The sequence below is a fragment of the Acipenser ruthenus genome, chromosome 7 (assembly GCF_902713425.1).
Source record: "Acipenser ruthenus chromosome 7, fAciRut3.2 maternal haplotype, whole genome shotgun sequence".
Taxonomy (NCBI): Eukaryota; Metazoa; Chordata; class Actinopteri; order Acipenseriformes; family Acipenseridae; genus Acipenser; species Acipenser ruthenus.
Genome location: NC_081195.1, coordinates 63,598,981 through 63,625,723, shown reverse-complemented (window position 1 = coordinate 63,625,723; position 26,743 = coordinate 63,598,981). Strand labels below are relative to the sequence as shown.

Genomic DNA, 26,743 nt, shown 5'->3' with positions numbered 1-26,743 from the left:
ATATGGTCAATAATACATTCCTAAATAGTTTGTATATACTGTATATGTATTTAGAGAGAGAGAGATTTTTACAAGCTTTTTGTAGTAAAATCACATACCTAGAGATTCCAGCAATACATTCATAAAATATTACTGTAGCTGACCAGATTCAGATTTTTACAATTTCAGCACAGCTACAAAATGCATAGTCCTGGAAACCAAAGGGGGAAGGGAGGCTTTATTCATCATCCATCTTAATTCACAATGCCACTCTGAATATCCTACCTGTGGCTAGTTACTTATTAATAACTATATTATTAGCTTCGCGACCAGCACAGTGTAGAATGGCGAGGACCTGTGGAGCACCAGTCACACTACACGGGTCAGCGGGACAGATTCACGAGAATGCATTAACTCCTGAGGAAAGTTGTTTGTAAAACAGAAAAAAACACAACAGACACCCAGGGGGGGATCAATAACTCTAAACACTGCCACACAGCTTACCGACATTTAACTTACTGGTTACTGTAAACGTCACGTTACTGTCTATCAATGCGGTTACTGAAAAATAAATAAAGAAAGAAACCAGTGGTTCTCTTTATGACTTCTGTCCGTGTTCCTGCTGGGCCGAATACCGGGAATCTTTCCACGTCATTAGGACCTTCCCACAAGTTGTGCAAAGACAGAACAGAGGAAAGTGAGCAACTTGAGCTGCATGGATTCCCAAAACCAATACAAGGTAATACATAATTAATGTACATGAACGGAAATTATAACTATTGTTTGCGGTAAATAACTACAAAGTTTAAAACATGAATAAAAAAACAACATTTTATCTGTTGTAATAGCTTCTGCTTCCCATAACATTGCTGTTATGTTGTAGTCAATAACGTTATTGTTTACATGTCGTTCCCGTATTCAGCACGGTTGTAACTAAAAGAGATACGTAACATATGTAGTCCATGGAAAAACACTTTGTATCAGTTTACTTTTGCTGTTAAATTTGCGTCATTTGTTTAGTAGTTTTGGACTACTTCAGTTTTTGTTTTTTTTAAGGAGTACGTTCAATTTAGGCTAAATTCCAGGATGGCGACAACTATGGGTTGTTATTGTAATAAAAGATGTTAAAATAGCGTTTCTGAAAAAAGCATTTAGACTCGTCTGAGTTAAACGCTGCTCATTGGCCCTGCTTGAGCCCCCCAACTTGGTAGTTGTGGGGGAGGTGCCGCTTGAGAGATATTTTGAGAGTTTTTATAACCTCTCACACATGTAGGCGGTTACAGTGATTATTACACAGCACAGGTGCATGCTGAATTCTAACACGCGCATGAAGTCAATTTAAAGATTTTGGATATTCATTGAAACTATAGTTTTAGCAAGAGGTCTTGCTAGCCGCGGAATGATTTACTGTAAACAAAACACAAAAACGTGATTGCAGGCCCTTAAACAGTTAGTTAATGAGCTACTTCAGGTCACCTTTTTGGAAGAGTTTATGAAAAGTAGTTTAAGCTACTTGGCTGTCCATTAAGAAAACAATTATATTCATATTATTATTTTCAGCCTACAGACACTGTGTGCCAGTTCTGCATTTCAAAATAATTAGATATTACAACTGTAGAGCAGTTGGGATTGACTTTTTGAAAACTTGACATCATCAATAGTGCATACCTGTGTTGTTCACTTAAGAATTTTTTTTTTTGATAGGCTAGATACTTTGCTTTCTTATTTAAGTGGTGTCAGCTGGCAGCAATGCTGTCATTGTTTTCCACCTGTCTCTTTCAGTTCAGACACTTGAATAGGAGGCCTCTGATTAGGGTTACCATACTTGGGACGGTTCAGGCTTTTCAGCTCGCATCGCAATGCATTCTGGTATGTTTTACCTGTCTCAGGTACCTTTCACAGCAGGATTACACTCACTAGAATGCACTGGGGTGTGAGTTGAAAAGCCTGGACTGCAACACTGCCGTGCTTGTCTTAGTTTAATGAGGAGGTATGCAGACAGCTCAGGGATCGAACACATGACCTGGTAATCCAGAGGCATGTCTGCTAACCGTTATGGCATCGGGTCCCATTGCATGAATCTGTCCACGTAATTGCTCTTAAGCCACATTTAAAATTCCAGCCAAAGCTGACATGTTTCAGTCAAAATGAGTTGTGCAGATATTCAGTTGTTGTAGTTCATCAGTTTTGATATGGACTGTGTGGTTAAAGAGCTTCTTCACAGTCAGCAAAAAGTGCTGATTCTGTCAAACAGTCCACTGTTTCGAGTGCCCTCAGGCAGCATTTCAACACTTGTGAGTTGTTAATGTCCCTGAAATGTTTCTAATTGAACGGAAACCTTCTTGCATGGTTGTATATCCCTTGACTGATTTATTTTCAGTAGGAACTTATAAATAATCTATTAGAAGTTGCAAAGGGTTGGTGCTATAGAAGTATTTTAAATTAGTTTTATTCTAGATACAGGGTGTGGTGAACGGGAAGTACCCAGCTTCTTTATTCAATACAATAGTGTTGATAATTATGCCCCACAGGAGATGCCTATCTCAGTCGGCACGGATATAACGGAGGCACCTGTATGTATGTCACACTTAGAGTTTTACATTTAGAATGTAAAATATAGAACTGCTTATCCAATTGTGAAACTTGGTTAGGACATACTTGAGCGCAAGTTATCAGACAGTTACATTTATCTAGAGGACTTTATTGTAATGAAACATGGTTAGGGCATTATTTTTGAGATGCTCAGAAACAGGAAATACAGTATATGGCCTCTGCTAGATAAGTTAAAGGAGTTGTCTCTCAACTGGGCTGTAAGAATGTGTGTATCCCAAAGATCATCTGATTAAAGTATGGGCCAGAACTGATTCTTCACTGTACAGGTCTGGAGTAAAAGCACAGGTACTAAAGTCTATGGCATTAACATCATATGTTTGCACATGCCTACTGCTAACACTCGGCTATTGTGATGCCAAGCAAATATTATTTGAAATCTTTTCATATACTGCGCTTCCTCTAATAAATGCCTAACTGAGTATGGGGGGTTGAGGGGGGGGGGTTGATGCAGCATTGATATGAATTTGTTCTTTGTTACAGATTGGCCTGTGCTAGAAGCCCAGAACCAGCTTGACAGGCTTTTAGAATCTCAGGAGAGTAGAATTCTTCAAGTGCTCTGTGTTTTCACACAACTCAGTGCAGAGAGGGCTGTGTCTGTGTGTGAGTATTGACCTTGGAGTTGTGTGTGTCTGTGTGTGTGAGTGTTGGCCTTGGAGTTGTGTGTGTGTGTGTTAACAGCAACTGAGATTGGGCAGGTTCGGTTTTAGGATTTAAAACTTATTTCATGGGATTGTGACTTTAGGCTGGTCACGCAGAAAGACTCATATTGCATGGATAAACACTGGATTTGGTATCGTAAGTATTTTTTTGGTATTGTAAGTATGTTATTTTTTTGGGGGGGGGGGGCTGAGAATGCTAAAATAATGGAGGTGTTATGATTATATTTGTTTGATTCTAAAAGCTCTGTTGAAGCCACATGAATGTTTTACACTTCTGAGGTTTAGAAAACTCACCAGGATATGATGACTGAAAATGATACAAAGTGACTCTGAAAACATGAAGAAAAGCCTTCCATGTTTACAAAATGTGTAAATGTTAACAGTACACTTACTGCAATAATCAAAATGGTCTAAATTGAACTATTTATCGATTTGGGAAGAGAAGACATGAACTAGGTACAGACTAATACTCCATATTGTAAAAACAAAAAAAAGGCAATTAATATCTGGCTGGATAAATTTAAGACCTAAAATATCTGGATTTAAAATATTTTGTGAATGGGTAAAAGTTTAGCAGTAGTTTTCATTTAATTTCCTGAATGTTGAAACTTTAACATATCAGGAATGTAACCAATCAGAATCTCTCCATCACTTTTTATAAATTATAAAACTTTTTTATAAGGAAATAAATTGACTGTGTGTACAAGTTTCAATGTGACAGCTCAGCTGACCCCTAGTGCTGCTTTATTCCCTGCAACCAAAATACAGCACTGCTTTAAAAGTCTGCAAGCTTCATGGATTATATATCTGCTTCCTAATTCCCTCCAGCCCATCACTCACCATTAACCTTATAAAGAATTTAAACCCAAGCATCATCCTCATCTTATCTTTTAGCATCTGTCCACACACATCGCAAAAAGAACGAAAAATTGAGCCCTTTTCACAAACTGAAACTGCAGTTATTATAGTGGCTTCTTACAACAGTGTTGCTGCTGTCTTTTACAGCAAGGGATGAATGACCCAGAAAACACAACTGAGCAGAGTGTTAGATGTCAGGGCTGCTCGGGTTGTGCAGTAGCCCAGGGGAGCTGTGGTAGTTTAGGCAGGGCAGAGATATACAGATTGCTTCTCCTCCGCTTGAAATCACACGACTGACTTGTTGGGTTCTGTCTGAGCAGTCAAGAATTTCAAGTACAGGTACAGTCTTTGCTCTTATCATACATTGCAGATGTCCTGTTTGTTTTAGTGTCTTAAAAGTCAATGAGATGTGCTTTTTGGGCAGTCTGTATAGTGCCTGGTAGCAGCTGTTAAAACGGAGCCAAGAGTGTCCCATAGCTTTAGCCAGATAGCTGTTAAAACATAGTCTAGCTTTGCTAATGTCATTGTTGAACAATTCAGTAGAGCCTGCAGTGATCCAGACATCATGATCAGCCTCGTCAGAGTAACCAATGGTAATGATAGCTTAATTGAGAGACCGGGATAGCCAGATGTATTGGGTTACATACTGGTACAAAGCTTATTTCGTAGAGCCTGTTGGGCCATTAAAACCTTTTTCAACTCATGAAAGATACGTGAAAGCAAATTGCTATAGGAGTCAGCTAAATTATAGGTTTCCTGAAAGTACTTGCTTGTCAATGTTTCAATTCCTACACAATAGTTTTGAACAAACTGTTTTTTTTTTTTGGCAGCATCTTGGCTTGGGATTACAGTTAGTGTGATGAGTGGGTCTATTGAAAATAAATAAATAAATAAAACACTCTCTCTTGACCTATAGTTATTGACCAAACATTCAAACGACTTTTTGCTAATAAACCAATCAATTTCCTCTGGGAAGCCTGAGGCTAGCCTTATTCATCCACAATGTGTTGGATAGCTACAAAAGTACTGGATTTTATTTTTTTATGGAATTACACTTCTTGAGCCTATTTTTTTAATTAATGAAAAAATGTGTAATCACATGAGGAATACAGCTGTGGTTGATTTGAATTGAGTGTGTTCTTGAAATTAACTATCATTATTATTATTGGTCCCAGTTCTTTGCTTGTATTTTAAGAACATAAAGAAACTCATAATAGTGGTGGAAAACAGGAGAACAACCTGCTCAGTGGAATCCAACTGATTTTCATTGGAAATCCTGATGACAGACTCCATTTGTTGTAACATTAACTTCACCCTTTGTTTATGAGATTTCTGCAGTACTTGGAATTTGTCTTTGACAAGGTCTCAAAGGTCTCAATGCTTTAAAATGCATTTTTATCACTAATGAGGTTAAGCTGCAGTCATACAAAGTGAACTCGAGCACAGGCAGTTAAGAGGTACCAGGAAGAAGCAATGTAAATACATTTTCAGTATCACCGGACTTGAAAAATGTGTAAATCCCAAATTAAAAAACAAAAGAAGGGAACAAATAAAAACAACAAACCAACATATTTGTATCACTGTGAAGACATCAAGACCTGAATGTCTGCCAGTTTTCTTCATCTGAACACTAGCAAGTCTAAACTCCTTCTGGTAGGATCTAAAACTCAACTTAAGAATCTCAATATAGCTGCCCTGAACCTCTGAAACTGTCTGCTGCTGCCTTCCCTCACAGTACAAAGCCTTTGTCTACTTTTTGACAGCAACCTCTCCTTTGAGCCCACATCTCCTCCATAGTCAAATCCTCCTTCTACCATCTTCGAAACATCTCCAAAGTCCATCCCTACCTTTCCCTCCCAGATGCAGAGATACTTTGTCATGCATTTGTCGCCTCTTGACTTGACTACTGCAACTCTCTTGGTTTCCCGGCATGCGCCACAAACCGACTGCAGCTATTTCAGATCTGCCAGGATCCTTACCAGATGTAAAAACCATGATCACATCACCCCCCGTCTTGCCCAGCTGCACTGGCTACATGTAAAGTTCAGGATTATTTTCAAAACTCTCCTGCTCACACAATGCCCTTCATCACACAGGTCCCGAGTACCTCCTGCTGACCGCTATGTCCCTGCCCGCAAGCTGAGATCCTCCGACTCTGGCCTGCTTGTTATCCCCAAGCAAAAGTGCACCTCACTTGGAGAACGCTCGTTTAGCTTCATGACTGTGACTCTCTGGAACTCTCTCCCAGCTCTGGTGCGTAATGCTCCCACTGTCGCTCACTTTAAATCAACTCTCAAGACCCTCCTGTTCTCTTGCTTTCCATGCTCTTTAAGCCTAATATCTGCTATTAGCTGCTGTGTTGCTGCTACTATTTCATGTATTATGTTACTATCATGTATTATGCACTTTCCACTGTATTTAATGTACTATTTCATGTATTATGTTACTATCATGTATTATCCACTGTATCTAATGTATTATGCATTGCTTTATTTATTGTATATCATTTATTATGCATTTCTCTGTATTTAAAGTATTATGTATTTTCTTGTTGTTACTGCATCTTGTAAAGCACTTTGTGATGGTGGTCCACTATGAAAGGCGCTATATAAAATAAAGATTGATTGATTGATTGATTGATTTTTAAGTAGGGGTGTATTGATTCATTGGGTAACGTATCATACTAGAGGTATATATCATTTGTATTGTGATACAAGACCAGAAATTCATTGTAATTCACCAAATGGTTCTTCAATAAATCTCCAAGTTGTTATTGTGAGTGAATAGGGTTGTATCCCAGGTAAAATTCCAACTCTAGTACAACTGCTGTGCTATTTCTCACAAGATGGAGGAACTTTCAATCTTGAATCAGTGTGGTACTGCTCAGCACCTTCACACTGATATACAGATACATTATTAACACTGTTGAGCATCAACAACGCATTGCCAGGAGCCCTTGCAGGTTTTGCCCAATTGTTTGGGGCCTCCACATGCCAAACTTTGTTTCTCTGCAGTGGCTTTTGAGTCATTCAGCAAAATAGTCAAATGAATGTTACCATTCTGTACTATATATTTATTAAGTTTACTTTACAGTGACTTTCCTTTTTTTCTTTTTTGTAAAAATGTTGTACCCGTCTACTGTTAGGGAGATTTGTAGGACTGTAGGAGCTGCTAGAGGCCTCTGTATTCAAAGATCTCGCAGCAATGGCATCGTGTGTCAAACCTCCACATGATACAGTAGAGTTTGGATGAGGTGGCAGTTGGACAGATGGGTTGGGGAGTTATGGACGTTCTCACTATTTATCACAGATTCTGTCTTACCTTATGAAGTATTACTGAAGCTGATATTGTGCTTAGTACAGTCATCTGCAAAGACATCCTGAGATAAAAAAATTGACTAAAAAAATATGTGAGGGTAGACTAGATGAACCAAGCCAATTGGGTCACAGTATAACTTACAAACCCCCTAATTTATTGTGTGAGTTACTTATTTCTGGTTTGCCTATCCCTTATTAAATCCTGAAAAGTGAAATCTGAAATAAAATTGGGCTTAACTGATCACATGGTTTGAATGGTGGAGGAGACAGTAATACCATTCAATTATTGCACGCGTGCTTTCAATTCATTGACATTGGTTGTGAAATCTGAGACAAGTTCTTAAGATGTCCTTCAAAGCAGCTTGTCTTGCAGAGCCCATGATGTGTCAGTAGATGCTTGATATATACTGTAAACTGTACAGCTGGTGCCTCATTGTAGTCTGAAGTCTTTGCAATTGAGCATCACTTTAGTATAATTGTACTGTAACCTTGCAAAAGTGCAAGGGAGTGTGTGTGTGTGTGTGTGTGTGTGTATACTATAAAGCACACAAGCCTGTAGTTTCTGCTCATAAGCTGTGATTGAGACTAACCATCCATATTTTTATGAACTGGATTAATACCAACTTACATTTTACAAACCCCTCTGTTATTCTGAACAGTCCCAAACACCCCCGAGTCCCAATTAGTTTGGGTACTAGAGGTTTTACTGTATTCCATGTCACAAGTTTACAGTATATTATGGGCATAGCATTTCCAATTGAATTGATACAGCACTAAGATGGCTGCCTTTTATAAGGTGGTATGGACATTGCTCCCATGATGCCCTGTCACAAGCATTGCATTTTCATATTAACTATGGCTCCCGATTGCTGAGTGATGAAGAGGTATTTCATCTATGTAGTAATACTAAAAGAAGCTTATAAAATTAACAAGAAATAGAAATCTAAATCCTTCTCCATATCATCAATTGAATGTATAGCCCAATTCATTTGAAGACATGCAAAAGACCTCCAGTAGAAAAGTTTGTCAAAGAATTTTGTAAAGGGGGTGCACCGTACTTTTCATTCCAGGTAAAATGAGCATTATGTGCTATACCTTTCATTTGATACAAACAGATAGCGATTTTAGACTGCCATCATATTGCCTGAACACAGAATACTGAAATATCAAATGTGCATCTTGTTGATACTGGGTAGATGCAAGCGATGTGTTCCTTCCCAGTATTGAGTTATTATAGTCATGGGACTACTTAAAGTAATTGAAGAATGTCTCTGATTTATCCAGATGACAGTGTGTCTCGGAAACTTGGTAGCAGGTCAGATATAACCAAGGTCTAGATTGCTATTGAAAAGCAGTTGGATCACAAATTTCACTACTGTAACTTGAGTATAGTTTTTTGCAAAACAACCAGAGAACTGCTAGAAGTCAGATACAACCCAAACAGTTGGATCACAAATTTATAAATTGCTCAGATCTGGTATTACCAATAAAATGACCGCAATACTCTAAATGTATACATTTTTTTGAAGAAAAGAAACAAAAAAAATATTAGCTGCAACCTAAGCAGTTGACACACACGTTTCTAAATGGGTCAAATTTACTGTTTTGAAGTTTCCAAAATCAGTAAGAATTCAAAATGTACAAATTACTTGATGTTTCAGAATCATGAGAGAAAAAAGAACATGCCAGGGGGAAAATCCATTGATGAACTGATTATCCCCAAACAATCAAAAGCCTGTCTCTGATATGAGCTCTTGTCACAGACAAGCACTGAACTACAAATTGACATACTGCAGACTGGCCAAACCACAAATTACAGGATAAATCATCCTTGTCCTTTGAACTCCCAACAACAAAAGCTTAGCCTATGTGGTTTAGGTGTTTTATTTCATGTACACAGTGTGACTTTTACGAGAAGATAGTTCCAGTGATAAGTAACACCCTGACCTCAAGGGTGAAGTAGCGTTTAAGAAAGGTTAAAGTGTTGGAAATGGCAATGATTAGCTGCGTTTTATATAAGTCAGCTAAACTGTATTTTTCTGTCTGAGGGAATGTTCATATTGATATCCTTTTTAATTGACGACTTGTGTTTTAATAAATCATTTTAAAATGCAGACAATCCAACATGCAGTGCTCCCTCTTCATTTTGCTATCTGACATACACATAAAGAAAAACTTGAAATATGGAAAACAGTGAATTAGTGAAGGGCTGTTATAGAGTAAAATATAATATTTGAACAATTTACTGTAAACATTGCTTAACCGTGAATTAACCACATTCCTGAGTTATCGAGGGATCACTGTAATGCAATAGAATATCTCTTTATTTTTCTAGCAATCATTTTACACATGTTGAGAGTGGATGGGTACCAAGCTACACTCTCCATTGTCATGTCGTTGCAAGTGGAACATTTCATTCTGTATTGATGAATTCTAAGACTTATTCCATGTTGTGCATTGCATTTCAGAAATCATCAGAATGGTCCTAGTACTGTAATTCAGGTTGCTGTTTTTTTGGACTTTACAAAACATTTCAATGCTAAACTGGACTTTCTGCTTCACCCAATATTATTCCAGACATATGAATCCATTAGATATCCGACTGTTTGATTGGTATTTTTCTGCTTCTCTAAAAAAACAAATGGCTTGCTAATATGGATCTGGTAGCAGGGTTCTCCCCAGACCTTTTCAGCCAGACGGGCCGCCTGGCTGTGGCTGTCGCCGCCCAGCTGAAAAACCCAGAGCCTTTACTGATAAGGATTGATTGCACTGCTTGCAGACTAGATCAGTTGCACACGCTGGGTGAAAACATTTTTTAGGAACTGCATGACAGCCGTGTTATGTCTTGACACTACATTTAACCAATCAGAGTTGAAGGGGTGGGTTTTCCATTTTAAGCACTTTGAGAGGCTGAAACATTCAAATGACTGCTAAAAAAATAAACGATTATTTTCGAAGAAAAAATAGTGACAAAGAATGCAGAAATTGCCAAACTGAAATGGATGATGAAAAAGAGCAACCTGATATAGTTAATAAACGTATTTGAAAAAAAACATGAATCAAATTCTTTGCCTTTATTATATATTTAAGGTAAGGCAATTTTATTTTTCTATTGAAAGTGCTCCCGGCTATACATAATTCTTGGGGAGAACCCTGTGGCAGGTACAGTATCTTCCAAGGACTCAACTTCTCTTGAGCAAAGTTGACTTGCTAATTGTGAAGTAGAATTGGTTGGATAATAGAATGGTATTGTCCTGAAATTATCTTGTCTCTTCCTTCTTTTGTGAATTTCAGTATCAGCATGCCACTTCAAGGATGAAGCTGTCAGGATCAATAAGAAAAATCACTGCTTTCGTAGTGTCTCGGCCAAAAAGTACCGGAACGCTGAAAGCACCATATGGTCTTCCGAATTCCCAGTAGCAGCTGCCAGGGAAAGAGTATTCTAAATATGCTTCGATGCAACTTGCAGTGGCATCTTGTCTTGCTAAATTTCCTGACCTGTGGCCTGGAGATCTGTGTGGCAGCTGGGATTACATATGTTCCTCCATTACTCCTGGAGGCTGGGGTTGAAGAGCAGTATATGACGATGGTCTTAGGTAAGCTCTAAAGTGAAAAAGAGGAGTGATTCATTAACAAGGCATTCTTTCCTTTTTTTTTTTTTTAGTCGTTGCCAATTATTTTTATTATTTTTTTCTCCCAATTTGGAATGGCCAATTATTTTATTATGCTCAGCTCACCGCTACCACCCCTGCGCTGACTCGGGAGGGCGAAGATGAACACACACTGTCCTCCGAAGCGTGTGCCGTCAGCCGACCGCTTTTTTTCACACTGCGGACTCACTATGCAGCCACCCAAGAGCTACAGCGTCGGAGGACAACGCAGCTCTCGGGCAGCTTACAGGCAAGCCCGCAGGCGCCCGGCCAGACTACAGGGGTCGCTGGTGCGCGATGAGCCGAGGACACCCTGGCTGACCTAACCCTCCCTCTCCCCGGGCGACGCTCGGCCAATTGAGCGCCACCCCCTGGGAGCTCCCGTCCTCGGTCGGCAAAGGAATAGCCTGGACTCGAACTCGCGACGTACAGACTATAGGACGCATCCGGCACTCTATGCAAGTGCTTTTACTGGGTGCGCCACTCGGGAGCCCCGTAAGGCATTCTTTCCTAATAAATATGCAGTGTTTATGATATATTGTATTGCACTGTAGAGAGAACTAATCAGATTGCATGTAAACTGCACTTTTATTAATACAATTATGTAAAACCTAAAACTTAATATAATGAGTCAATATTAATAATACATTAATTGTGTTTTCTTTTTGGACCTGTTCTTTTTAATTGGGAATACAATAGATAATCTGGATGACCCTTTTTCAGATAATCAAACGATTAAATGAAATACATATAATGTATGAACAGAATTGTTATATGTTCATTAGTTTACAGTATATTGTAGTTTCAAATATATTCAGATGCCTGAATTGGTATTCTTTAATAACGTGAATCATTTCCCCACCAAGCTGAGCACTGGAAGCTCCGGAGACCTCCAGGTGTCAGTAATTAGGTAACTGAGGGTTCAGATGGAACAGGTACCAGGAGGGCTTGGGGTCTCGAGGAATCCTGCACAAAGAGATGTAGAATTGACAGTATTTGGCAAGTCTGACCTGCAGGATGCCATCTCCAAAGTGGTACATCATTAGAAGTTAGTAGAACTTAAAAAAAAAAAAAAAGTTTCTTCAGCAATAGACTGCACATCAAACAAACAGAGAACTCTGTTATGTATAGCTGCTAGGATTGTGACAGGCATTCAAGTTCAACATTAGCTTTAAGGTGTTCCTTTTGACCTATAAAGCCCTTCCTGACCTATATTTCTGACTCCAAACCCCTAAAGTCAGCTGAGGTCTTCTGATATTGGCCTCACCATTCTCCTCCTCTGGGTGGCTCCTTGCAGCCATTCTGAACCATGACTTTGCAATGCTGTGCCTAGAAATGGAAATATCAGAGATGCTGTAACTCTGAAGCTTTCGATCAGTAACCTGGCTCAGGAAGCTGTATGCATGAAGTTGTTGATACAATGAATGATGCTGTAGTTCCATTTAATACCTTAATTCATACATAACTTCAAGACACTGGGAGGCTGACTATCACATTCATACATGAAAACAAACCCTGCCTTGATTCTTCTGAAACTTTTATCATGGACTCCTAGCCTCCTTTATAGCCTTTGTGTTGTATTTAGATATAATCTATTATACTGTTGACTTTAAACATATTTTTTTACAAATGTGTAACCTATAGGTAATGAGGACCCACTTATGTGTGTGCACTGGCTCTGAGGAACATCTTTTATGGAGGCTCTAATTCTGGAGATTAAAGGAAATGGATGAGGCAGATTTTGTTACAAATAATAGGGTCAGTCAGTGTGCCTGTCAGAAAGTCAATAAACTATTGAAAAAAAGGCTGCCCTCCTGGAATACAGTAGCTGCTGTTTATAGCTGTATAAATACAATCAAAAGCCATCTATGAGATTGCCTAATCCTCTACGTTTGCATAAATTGATGGTCCAAATCTTTTTTAGCTTCAGCCTTACTACCATGTTTTTTTAATATATAATTGGCATGCTGCAGTCACACATGAGTATTACTGGTAGCAGATACTGGCAGCAAGGTGTGCTTTTAATCTTAATCTTTGGGGTTATTCTTCATTCAGTTAAGGTAGGCCGAGGGCTATGGAAATGGATGAAAGGGCTTCATTGTACTGGACAGATTCTTTGACTGGTAGGTCCTTTCAGCATACTATGAAATGAATTACTGTAAGCAGCAGGGCCCTTTCATCTGTTGAACAATGTAAAGTCAGAATTGAATAGAATGGCTCTGTCTGATACTTTAGCACAAGGTGTTGATCAGTCTGTATGAAACCTCTCAGATACGTGGGACAAGCTAACAAATAACTGCTCGTTTCAACCAGGCAGTGAAATGATACCATTTCAGTGTTGTTTCTGTTGGTATGGCAACCAGCTTGTGTTTTTTTAATTTTTCTTGAGGTTTTTGTCAAGTTCTTTCTGAGACTGGCTGATGTTTCAATCCTTTAAAGATGAGCATTGTGTGTCAAGGGTGCAACTCCAGGAAGCATGAAACCTGAAAGCTAGCTGAAATCCTCCAGGGAAGATGCCTTACAGTAGAAGGATCAGTTCCCATCGGGACCGAGTGTGGAGATCTGGATTCATGTACCTGAAATGGGACAGCTGAGCATTTTGTGTTTGGCAGCACATGCTACTTAGGAGTCTGGCACCTTTTCCCTTAGTCCTTGTGTGATATAATACATTCTTCGTAGGGAGGCTGTCTGTCAGACCAAGCATCCATATGCAGGGATGGAAATAAGGCTCCCATTGTATAGCAGTTCGATCCATTCCTGGTTTTGCTATAAGTTTAATAAGACCCACCTGAGCTTGTTACCTATACAATGGGGCTAATCAAGCTTGTAAAAAAACCTGGTATGGGTGAAACTGCTTTCCATGTTAAATTGAACTCTAGACTCTAGAAACTGCATGTAGCGCAGTAGGAAGATAAATCAGAGGAAATCATGTGGTTGATGTTCTTGGAAATTAGTTAATATGGCATGGGATTTTTGGCACAATATTTGTGTGTTTAACCTTTATTTAAAAAAAATAAAAAAATGAGGGGTTAAGATCAGGCTTTATCAAGTAAAACCCCCAAAATCAGAACTCCTATTAATAAATGTATCCCAAAACCTCAATATGTATATGTACTCTGTATATGCATATACAGTATACAGCATATTATTGTCTAACCTATATTTTAACACAGCTATGTGTAAAACAGGATGCTTAAAAATGTGATGAATAAAACAAAATTCCATTTCATTTAGAGAGCATTCACCTAAAAGCCTATCAAGTCACTTACTGTAGTTCCTCTAGGAAACATTGATTTTGGGGGAGTACCAAAGTTATTGCAAAACAAACAATATCCTGCATCTGGTCTCTGAAATCCTATGAAACTAACAAAATACTTAAATGAAAATACTGCTGCCAAATATCCTGATTTACCTCAACTGTTGCACCGTGTTTACAGGCTAGACTATACCTTTTGCGCTAATGCAACTAAAAGCTTATTCATCCAGAAGCCTTTACTGTGGTTTATTCTCTAAAAGCCAATGGGTTTATGAAAAGCTTTTGATATAATCAAAACAAATTCCATGCGTTTTGACGCAAACACCAGTCTGACAAATGACACAGAGAACTTTTGTAGGCTGTGAACGAGTAATAGGTTTCACAATCTCTGTCTGAAAGAGACCACTGGGGTATGATGTCAGAGTCCATGTCAGTGTCGATCTGCACTGGATCTGGACTGTGCTCAAGTACCCAGATGTTTGCACACCCTGGTGAGAGTTTTTTCTGCTTTTGCTGATCATAGGCTAACATACTGGAGAGGTATTGTAGTTTGCACAGTATTACATATTCATCAAGGGAGAATGAAATGCTTGAGGGAGAAGGGACAAGGGCCTCGCATTGATAAGTACTTCTTACGAAGTACTGATCAATGCAACATTGCGCAGAGCTGAGCGCCTACGGAAACGCTACAAAAAGAAGGAGCGTGCGAGAGCTAACTTTTATAAAGACACATTCAAATTTGTAAAGAAGTTATTCACCAGTGAGAAGAATGGCACACTAAAAGCATCTAAGGTTGAGCTGGAGAGATATTTGGAGGAAACACATACAGATTCAAAAAGGCAGGAGCCTATGTCAGTTCCGTCAGACATCCCACCTATCAATCCACCAGCATACCAAATGGAGGACTGTGCACCTAAGTGGAAAGAAGTAGAGCAAGCTGTGAAAAAAGCAAGGGCTTCATCATCTCCAGGGCTTAATGGAGTTCTGTACAGAGTGTACAAGAGTGCTTCAGGAGTTCTACGAATTCTGTGAAAATTGATGAAAGTGGCATGGGAAAAACAGGTTGTACCAAGAGCATGGCGCTGAGCAGGTGGAGTCTTTATACCTAAAGAAAAAGATTCTACGAGCATCAGTCAGTTTCGTCCTATTTCCCTATTAAACGTAGAAGGCAGGATTTTCTTCAGCATTATTGCTCAGAGATTATCAACTTACCTATCAAAGAACTGCTTCATTGACACTTCAATACAAAAAGCAGGCATTCCAGGTTTCCCAGGGTGCTTAGAACACATCAATGTGATCTGGCAACAAATTCGATCAGCTAAAAAGGAGAGGAAGGAGCTCCATGTGACATTCCTGGATTTGGCTAATGCATATGGTTCAGTGCCACATTAACTTCTTTGGGCAGCATTTGATTTTTTCAGTGTACCGATGACAATAACAAATTTAGTGAAAGCCTACTTTGGAGATTTGCAATTTAGTTTTTCAACTTCAGAATTCAGCACTACATGGCAATGCCTAGAGGTTGGAATAATGGCAGGATGCACCATTTCTCCACTGGCTTTTACCATGGCAATGGAAGGGTATCAAAATGGGTAGTAGGAGGAGAGCTCTTGGCTTCTGGAATGCGACTACCACCAATTCGAGCATACATGGATGACATGACAACCATGACTACAACAGTAGCCTGCACTAATCGGTTACTGGGCAAATTAACCAATAACATTGAATGGGCACGAATGCAATTCAAGCCCACTAAATCAAGGAGCATCTCTATAATTAAAGGCAAAGTAGTAGATAAAACATTCTTCATTAATGGTGAGGCAATACCAACAGTGTCTGAGAAGCCAGTGAAGAGTCTTGGGAGATGGTACGACGGGGATCTAAAGGACACAGTTCGTGTGGGAGAAGTTAGACAACAAGCAGTGGAAGGGTTGAAGAGCATAGACAGCTGCGCTCTACCAGGCAAACTAAAACTCTGGTGCTTTCAGTTTGGTCTACTGCCGAGGTTGCTGTGGCCACTAACTGTGTACGAGGTTTCTTTGACAACAGTAGAGAAGCTGGAAGCTTTAATCAGTTCATACATCAGGAAATGGTTGGGAGTTCCACGCTGCCTCAGCAGAGTGGGACTTTATGGTAAAGGAATACTGCAGCTACCAGTCTCCGCTCTAACTGAGGAGTTTAAGTGCGCCAAGGTCAGACTGGAAATGACATTAGTAGAGTCACGCGACAAATGCGTAAGGGAGGCAGCACCTGAGTTGAAAACTGGAAGAAAGTGGGCGGCAAAGAAAGCTGTGGAAGATGCAAAGGCTGCCCTTCGAATTGGTGATATCATGGGGCAAGTTTAGCATGGAAGAGGGGGTCTTGGTTTCAGTTCAGTTCCTCCTACATGGCACAAGGCAGCCCCAGCTCAAAGGAGGAAGCTGGTAGTCAACGAGGTGCAAAAGCAGGAGGAGAGGATGAGGTGTATAAAGGCCATTTCCCAGGCCAAGCAGGGAGAATGGATGAGATGGGAGAGTGTGGAACAACGCAAGATTGGCTGGCAAGACCTATGGTCAATGGAACAGAGCAGGATCAGTTTCCTCATCAGGTCAACATATGATGTTCTCCCATCACCACAGAACCTAAACCTCTGGGTAGGAGAGGATCCCTCATGTCCTTTGTGTTCATCACCTGCAACATTAAGGCACATTTTGACAGGATGTAAGGTGGCTCTTAGCCAAGGACGGTTTACTTGGCGCCATGACCAGGTGCTGCGATGTTTGGCCTTAGCATTGGAAGACAAGCGTAACATGACCAATAAGTTGCCACCTGTTCCATCAAAACATTACACACAAAAGACAACATTCCTCCACCCAGGAGAGCAACCACCAAGAAAAGGTGTTAAAACCAATCCTCACCCAGGACAACTGGAAGCTGCTAGAGACTGGAAAATGCTGGCAGATGTTGGTCAATGGCTTATTTTTCCACCTGAGATTGCTACCACTACCCTTCGACCAGATATTGTCTTGTGGTCTGGATCAGCACGCCTTGTTCACCTGGTAGAGTTAACAGTGCCATGGGAGGATGCTGTAGATGAGGCGTATGAGAGGAAGAAACTGCGGTATGGTCAACTAGCCACTGAAGCGGAACAGCGAGGATGGAGAATCCGGGTTTACCCAGTGGAAGTGGGTTGTCGAGGATTTGTGGCACACTCTACAACCCGGTTTCTCAGAGACGTCGGATTCAGTGGCCAAGAGTTGCGTCGCACAGTGAAGAACTTATCTGAAGCAGCAGAGAGGAGCAGCAACTGGCTGTGATTGAGATGGAAAGATTCTGGCTGGGGATCTCAAGCACAATAGAAATAAAGAAACGCTGATGTACAGGTAAGTAAGCTGGGCTGAGTTGAGTGGGGGACGGAGGGGGGTGATGCTGGGATGCCAGAATCACCGTCGAGCCCTCTTGAGGTGTCGTGGGCTAGTCGACGAAACACTGAGGGTGGAAGGTGCCCACTTGAAGACCCCAGAGATGTACCCTACTTAGCTCAATCCAGACGGTTGTCATGCTGATGCGCTGGGGAGGCCGCACTGTGGTTGATCCCCGGAGCCAGCATCGCAGCCGTTGTGTGTGTTGATGCGCCAGGGAGGCAAAATAAGCTGATCCCTGGAGCCAGCATTACACTTCAGCCATTAACACCAGACAGAAGGATATCTACATCATCATATGGAAGGAAGCGTAAATGGATAGAGACACATATGGATCACATTAGTTTACTGTAAAGCTACGTCTTGGTTGGTGCTTATCTTGGTGAGAGCCAAGTTTAAATCAGCATGAAGTTTTAACATCTACTCTCGTGTAATGGAAATCTTAGGCAAACGTTTGCGTATCGGTTGACGCAGATTTCTGAAATGTCAACTGCCCTTTGAACTGCCCTTTCAAACATATTTCTCCACAACTCTGCCTTTTAAAACATAATCTATAAAACCATTAAACTAATAACAGTGATCTGGTGTATAAACAGAATACATTGTATGTCTTAGAGATTGATCACTTTATGCTGGAAACACTGACAAATCACCATTTATGTATACTCTGCATACACAACTGTACATAACTGTTCTGTGTTTCAGTACTCTAATATTGCCAAGGTTTTTTTACTGACTAACTTTTCCCACAAAGATAATGAAACATGAGGACCTAACCTCTGTACCAGTGGCTTCCCAGAAGTAAATGTTACAGCACCACCTGGCAGCGAAGGATGATTTCGAATGGGTCTAATTGCTTCTGTGTAGAAACATGACTGGTCAATACATTTTTTAACCATCATCTTTATATTTATCACCTAACCAGACAGTAAGGTTTGATCTATTTTTTGTTCCATTTATCAACGTAAAGATTATGTCTTTGGCTCTGATATCAGAAATCATCTCTTGGGACTGGAAAATGTAATATATCCATAGCTCTTTATTTCTCATGTACGACATTTTCTAATATAAATAATAATAAAAAAACTAAAATAATAATAATCGCTAGTAATAATAACAACAGTAGGTATGTTCAGTTAGATAGTCCGCCACACCTTTTAATACCCAGTCAGTGCCACAGGAGATGCTTTGTTGTTGGTTATGATCCGCTCTTTTTTCCTTTTGCATTTCAACTGCTTTCTCTATTTGTAGGGATCGGGCCAGTCTTGGGACTCTTGTTCATACCTCTGATCGGTTCGGCCAGTGACCACTGCACGAGTAGCTATGGCCGGAGACGGCCCTTCATCTGGCTGCTGTCTCTGGGGGTGCTGCTGGCCCTGTTCATCATCCCCCACGCTGACATGTTCGCCTTCCACTTCAGCTGGGGCGGACGGGCCATGCATGTGGCCTTCCTCATCCTGGGAGTGGGCCTGCTTGATTTCTGCGGCCAGGTTTGCTTCACCCCACTGGAAGCTCTGCTCTCGGACCTGTACCGGGAGGAGGAAGACTGTGGGCAAGCCTTTGCCATGTTTTCCTTCATGGTCAGCCTGGGCGGCTGCATCGGCTATCTGCTCCCAGCCGTCAACTGGACCGACAGCTACCTCTCCGCCTACCTCGGCGGTCAAGAGAAGTGCCTCTTCTCCTTGCTCACCTTCATCTTCATTGTAAGTGTCCTTGTCACCATGAAAGTCTCACAGGAGCCCACCTACCCCTCACGGCGCCTGCTGCTGGAACCAAAGCCTTCAGAGAGTGCCAGGTCTGTGTCCCGCTCCTGCTGCTACCTTCTCAAGTGCAAGCTGAGGGTCTTCAAGTCAGGCCCTTTGATTTGCATGTTGCGGACTTGCTGGTCGATGACCCCGGCCATCTACCGCAGTTACTGCCACATTCCCCGCGTCATGAAGCAGCTGTGTGTAGCCCAGCTCTGCAGCTGGATGTCCGTCATGTCCTTCATGCTGTTCTACACAGACTTTGTCGGGGAAGGGCTTTACGAAGGTGTCCCCAATGCAGCACCAGGAACCGCATCAAGGCTTCGCTATGATGAAGGTAACAGTTTCAGATAATGAATAGCTAAGGTTAAAAAGTAAGTGTAATGGGACTTTAAATCCTGAACTCTAGCCACACACACACACACTGCTGTGCAAAAGTCTTATGCATGTTGCATTTTTCTACTTTGATGCATTATGAGCATCAACAATTTACTCAAAGCCTATTATAACAACCTTGACTTGCATAAAGAAGGAAATCAGGACTTAAAGGATGTGTTGCAGTAAGAATACCTCTGTTAAGAAAGGGGAACAAGACTAAAAGGCCAAAATATGCTCAAGAACACAGAAATTGGACTATGGAACAATGATCAAAGGTGCTTTGGACTGTTGATGGATGGACAACGACACCTGTGCCTTCTGCCGTTCTGTTGTCAATTCAACGCTTGTCTTCTTTCTATTCCTTTCTATTGTTAGACAGCTTTTTGGGTCTTCCAGTCCTGGGTTTGTCAATTACAGATGATGTTTCTCTGTACTTGTTGATGATGCTTCTGATACAACACCTTGAAAATCAAGGTTTTTCCTTCTTTATGCAAGTCAAGGTTGTAATAATAGTAGAAAACACTAGTGGAGGCTTTGAGCAAATTGTTGATGCTCATAATATATATAGTGTATTATGATGCAAAGTCAAATAGTGTAGTAAATGTAGACTTATTGTTTTAATGTATCACATGCCTACTAAATATGCAATAAATGTATTCTCTATTGTTGTTGTTTTGGTTTGTACTTTTTTAAGCACATGCTGTGTTATCCTGCTGCATATGCTGTGCATAATAATCTTGCAAAGAAGGAAATGCACAATCTTTATAAATCTGAGCTGTGTAAAGACTATTGTCAGTAGAGTGCTTCTTACACATTTTTGCATCGGAGCCCAACTTCACATAAAAAATCTGTAATTCCATCAAGGCTTTACAATGATGTATAAAGCAAGAGAGTTACTTTATCGGTGGAAGCTTGTGCAACATCCCTGTATATCAAAAGCGAACACTGTCCTGTATCTCACAGTGTCCAACAGTGTCCTGCATGTGGATTCAGAATCCTCATGAAAGTCAATGGCAAAGAGATTTTTTAACTTGACATATGTGTTTACTACATCAGAAATTACTTTTGATTAAAATGAGTACAAGAGGCTGTGACAAGAATTGATCAGCAGATTTAAATGTTCTTCGTTTCTAGTGGGACTTAAATAGGTTTAATGTTCTGTTTAGTCTTGTGATGTAAAGAGCCAGTGCTTAAATTAAACAAACAAACAAAAAATCCTGCCATGTTGTGCTTTATCTCCTCCAGGTATTCGTATGGGGAGCCTGGGCCTGTTTCTACAGTGTGCTACCTCAACGTTCTTCTCAATAATTATGAGCAAACTTGTCAAACTGTTTGGGTCTAAGAGAGTCTATTTGGCCAGCATGGTCAGCTTCACCTTCTCTGCACTGGTGATCTGCCTTTCCAAGAGCATTGTGCTGGTTACCATGATGTCTGCACTAACCGGATTTGCTTATGCCACACTACAGACCCTGCCCTACACACTGACCTGTCATTACCACAAGGAAAAGGACGTAAGTGCAGAAGGGATACTAACCTATGACTACATAAGGAAGAGTTTGCATCCAACAGTACATAATAAGGCTGTAATTCCCTCAATTACTCATGATTTATATGTCCCTGAAAACCCAAGATGGAATTACCTTATGTACAGCAGGGCATGCATTATTTGTTAATAATAACTGGTGAGCATTTTTTTTCAACAGGCTCTTCCATTTGATATTTTCCTTAATAACTGTCCGGTTATTACGGGAAACACATGCTCATTATCACCAGCAACAGAGCGCGACTCCAGAGTGAGCTGTCAAACTGAAAGGAATTCCAACCATACCTCACATAGTTGCTGTCTTCTCTCACTCGCTTCAGGAAAAATTGCTCACCAGAGATTATAAAAAATACTGCATGGGGTAGTGTGTGATAAATGAGAATTTAATGCCCACCCGAGGGGTGGGATGCTTCGCCCTCGGGGTGTCTTTTCACCTCGACAGATACCCTTGTGCCTCGTAATGTTCAAGTTTTAAACCACAAAAATAGTTTTCTGTCTTTTTTTTCATCTAAGCGCAGTAAGACCCTCCAGGGTGGGCGGTTATTGCTTACATATCACACACGACCCCATGCATTATTCTCTCTAGTTAGCATTTTCTTGTTGAATGCATTTGTTCTTCCTGGTTCTGATGGTTGGTTTGTACAGCTGTTCTAAAGGGAAAGTCACTCAATATGGTTGTGTTTATTAACATAATAAAATAAATTGTGTATCAGGCTTAATAATTCTGTGGGATCTTAAAATTGTTAAGTTAAAGAAATACCCATTAAGTACCCCTCTTAAATGTATGTGATTTTATTATTAAGTATTTGGTTGTGTTATCGCATTTTAATATCACACAAAATTAGCCTGAAACATTTATTATATTAATACTTTATTTTTATTAAACTTCTCCTTTATGTGTGGTCCTCTGGGGGAGAAGAGCCCTGTCATAGACTACACGCTGTACAAATGTCATGAATTATATTCTGTATCAATTATTCAGTTATGTTTTATGTTTTATTATTGATGTTTAAGAACTAGTTCAAAACCAAATTAGTCAAAATTATTTCAGAGCATCTATTAGCTTGAATTTCTGAACTGAGTGACAAAGTAAAAAAGTATACTTCAAACTTACTTTACTTCCACAGTTTTCCTTGAATCAGAATTGAATTAATCTAAACTTTAATATGTGCCAGAACTTCAAAAAACATGCATCATGCTGTATTATGTGAAAACTGTAGATATGTACTACAGTTATACCATTAACTTCAGTGCATACCTTCTGTAACTCTTTTGTGCTGTTCTGTCTATTGCAGATCTATATGCCAAAAACAAAAGCCAAAAATATGCTTAAAAATGGAATCACGATAACCAGAGAGTCGGTTTATCTGACTCCAGATGAACAGTGCACCATAAATCACAACCACAAACAAAACGGACATGTGTATTTTGAGCCAGAGCATGCAGGCAGTTACGCTGCACAGAATGACTCTGCCAGTGGTGGTGATGGTGAGGAGGAGGATTTTGGGAAGCGTGGCGTCGGTTTGGACTTTGCCATCCTGGACAGCACCTTTCTGCTCTCGCAAGTCTTCCCCTCTTTCTTCATGGGGATGATCGTTCAGTTTACAGAATCTGTTACAGCTTACATAGCCTCCTCCACTATCTTCGGCTTGATTGCGATTTATTTAGCCAACCACATAGTGTTTGACCAAAAGGACCTGAAATTCTGAGAGGATGAAAAAAAAAAGAAGAAAAAGAATGCGATGGAGCAGCAGTTTTAATGCTGAGTTAGTATTTTTAAACATGGCTGTTGGAAAGGTCAAGTGTTGTTTTTAAAATTATTTTTCTGTTATACCGCCTTTCCTTCTTTTCCATGTCCATATATATATAGAAATGATAAATTTCCATTGGGGTATATATATAGCGCTGGTAGGAAAATAGAAAGTGCATGTTTAATATTATTTCAAAATTTTGATGTATAGTCAGATATTCCTTCATTGGCCTGAATTGCCCAACAAAACAAGAGCCCAACGCACAGTTTTTCAGTGAAATGTGCTTTTGTTGTTTATTTCAGACTACAGTACGATACTCTACTGCATACTTACAAACTTGAAAATGTTCATCCCAGCTATACATAAATATATACACCTCATACAGCTATAATAGATTTGAAAATGGACTGCTTTTAGGACTGCTCATCAGGACTGTAGGACAGGGTATTGCCAGTTTGTGGGGCCCCAGAGAAGTCTTGTGTTGCAGACAGAATTGTGTGTCAAAGCAAAATATGCATGTTTGTATGTGTGTGTGTGTGTGTGTGTGTGTGTGTGTGTGTGTGTGTGTGAATGAATGTCTCTTTATACATTTATCCCACTATTAGACCAGGCCAGATTTCCAACCTGGGACGTTTTAAACTCCATTAAAAAAATATATAAATTTAAAGAAAAAGCTTTTTGCAAAAATAACTTATATTATTATGTACGATTGTGTGTGTGTGTGTGTGTGTGTGTGTGTGTGTGTATACAGGGTGATTAGAAAATAAGTTTACCGCATCAACGCAACATATCATTGATGTGGGAAACTTACTTTCTAATCACCCTTGTGTGTGTGTATATATATATATATATAGATAGATAGATATCCCTATGGGAAGTCTTTAGTAACCTGTATAGTTGAGGGAGACTGTGTGTAAATGGATGTGTGCGGGTGGTTTTCTATGATGCTTAAAGGATTTTACATTTAGATTTGGCTAATAAGAGAAGATGGCAGTGTGATATCCACAGCTTGTTGTCCTAACTGATGTTTCTAAGTGTCTTCAGAACTACACACGTCCAAGCTTGTTTAGTTTTTGTGCTCAGATTAATAATACCAGGACTAAACCCCTCTCTGGCATCTTGCCGTGTTTTTAGCAAATTCTCAGGAATGAACCAGTTTGGGTGTAAAACTGCTTGAGGTATTGTTAGAGGAGCTCTTCATTTATCAGAGTGTGTCTCTCTGTTTACCTGCCTACCTGATAAAGCTTTCTTTTATAAACAGTACAGGGTGATTCCTAGACAAAAAGAATATTATTAAAGAACATGTCTTTTTCGTTTCGTTTCAGGTTTACAAGTAGACAGTCATGTTGGACAGGAACTTAAAAGTGCTCATTGTGCAGCAAGAGGCCTTCAGTGAAAAGTGTCCAGATTGTTGCACATATTATCATGTGCCAGGCCAGTGGCAAAACTCAATTCAAACATCTTCTATTTTTTAATATGGTACATTGCTTATGAATCACCTTTAAAATACACACGCACACGCACACACACACACACACACATATATATATATATATATATATATATATATATATAGTGTAGCGTGCACGGGGGAAGGCAGCAGCAGGGCTGGGGGGTGATGTAATCACACACAAAGACATAAGCCCCATATATGGTCCTTGCAAAGGAGCTGGCTCTTTTGTACAGCGGTATCGGCGCTGTGCTTTAGTGCGAGAGGTCCCGGGTTTCCTCCACCTGTTTGTTGATTGGCCTCTTTGCTCTGCTGTATAGAAAAACTATTTTTTCTATGTATTTCTTGAGGCAACCACATTCTAGGACTAATACCGTGGGTAATCTATGGACTGTTTCTATCAGAATTGGTGGTTATGGAATGTACTGTAGTCAACAACAGTAACTGCTTCATGTAGCCAGCATTCATCTCAAGCAGAGCTGGACGATTTTCATGGGGAGAACTAAGCACTTCGATGGCAGTGTCCTTCAATTCTGTTAGGAAAGGTTTTTCTACAGCGGAAGAAGCGCCAAATAACCGGTTGATTTTTATAACCTCTATTTACTTAATACATACCGGAATATCAGCTCCCATCGAACACTTACTGTATAGGCCTGTGACAGGCTGGCTCGCAGTGGTGAGGTGTGGTGACGTCACGGACCAGGAAGTAACTGAAACCAAAACAATGGATGGGCGGGTGAAGCTGAATGCTATGGCACTCAGCTGAATTTATTACTAAACAAAACAAAACAAAAGATTTAAACAAACAAAACAGAAACCAAAGGGCACGAGGGCCAAATGAATAAACAAAGACTGTTTAGCAGTCGTTTTTTTAAATGTCGTTATTTTTCCTCCCTGTCGCTCTCTCCCCGTACTCTCCTCTGTACACTCCACCCCGCAGCACGGGCAGCTGCAGGTTCTTATACTCTGGCCGAGAGGTTAACTAGCTGTTAATTATCTTATTACTCCTCGGCCACAGTCTGCACGCATTTGGTAAGGATGCATGACTGTCAGCTAGTTAAATAATCAGTAGCTGATCAGTCATGCATCCTCACAAGGTTTTTAAATATAAATAAGAAATACGCGGCGCTGTTATCCGCGCCGCAAACAATAATACAAATAATAATAATTAGGGGCGGGACACTCCGCCACAAGGCCTCTGAAAATGATGTTTGTTTGTTTTTTTTTCTACTTGACCCCAGCATTATTAAGAGCTGTTTTACCTCTTGCTTTAAATGTTTGACAACATTTGACCTTCCAGTTGTCTCTTAATTTTTTTTTTTAAATCCTGGTTAACGTGGGCCTTTCATCTCAGTGTTTTTAAACCTTTTATATTTTTGACTTCAGATATTTGCAAGGTAACTGCATTCTGTAAACACAGTATAAGATTTATACTACTGCCATAGGATACCTTTTATCTCAGAAAATGTGACTTGCCCATTTGCTTTGAGTACTTGTTTTGGTACTCAAATAAATCGCTGGATTTTTATGAGTAGGAAAGGCAGAACAATGATTCGCATTTACTGCAAGTGTCTATACAAATTGCAACATTATTTTTGTAAATACGTATTTATTTATTGTTCTTAAGCACATATTGTAAACTATTTTGCATACATTTTGATAGTCTCTGTTGGGTCACGTTTTATTTTAAGGGTCTTTTTTTGTTTATCAACTGTTAACAAACAGCTAATAAACATGTTAATGTACATTATTTATTTTCTGTTAACTGTTAGTTAATAATATATAATAGGCCAGCTAAAACTGCAAACACCAGAGCCCTATGGATGATCAATCAAACACCAGAGCCCCATGGATGATCAATACCCAGTTGATCATATGCTTGAAATTGGTTCAAGTTGTTACTGTAGTAATGTTGAGCAAATTAAATCAGGTTTTTATTAACCCTAACCCTAACCCTTAGCTAAAAATGAACAATGTTTGTTAACAGTTAATAAACTAAAAAAAACTAAATAAAGCGTGACCCTCTATTGTAACTTAGCTTTGAGGGTATGGGATCTTTAAAATTACATTATTATAGTGTTGTTTCCTTTTTTAAAGATTTTAGAATAATTGTAATGATACTAAACTAGCAAGAAACTACTTG

The 26,743-nt window shown here is 39.8% G+C and overlaps 1 protein-coding gene across 2 annotated transcripts; it reads left to right on the top strand.

Annotated features, from left to right (window-relative positions):
* Positions 1-26,743, top strand: LOC117414625 (solute carrier family 45 member 3-like). Of its 2 annotated transcripts, XM_034024381.3 has the most exons (5): positions 657-718; positions 10,721-11,022; positions 18,985-19,815; positions 21,102-21,367; positions 22,695-26,743. In XM_034024381.3, the coding sequence occupies exons 2-5, from the start codon at positions 10,824-10,826 to the stop codon at positions 23,106-23,108; spliced, it is 1,710 nt and encodes a 569-aa protein (XP_033880272.3). In that variant the 5' UTR covers positions 657-718; positions 10,721-10,823; the 3' UTR covers positions 23,109-26,743. The 2 variants fall into 2 exon arrangements, with proteins under 2 accessions (XP_058883546.1, XP_033880272.3); XM_059027563.1 differs by lacking the exon at positions 10,721-11,022 and having other exon boundaries at positions 1-718.

Excerpts from the sequence above, each read along its gene's own strand:
- LOC117414625 (XM_034024381.3), top strand. The coding sequence starts at position 10,824 with ATGGTCTTCCGAATTCCCAGTAGCAGCTGCCAGGGAAAGAGTATTCTA. Across the intron at positions 11,023-18,984 it reads GTATATGACGATGGTCTTAG|GGATCGGGCCAGTCTTGGGA; the intron begins GTAAGCTCTAAA and ends CTCTATTTGTAG. Across the intron at positions 21,368-22,694 it reads ATTACCACAAGGAAAAGGAC|ATCTATATGCCAAAAACAAA; the intron begins GTAAGTGCAGAA and ends TGTCTATTGCAG.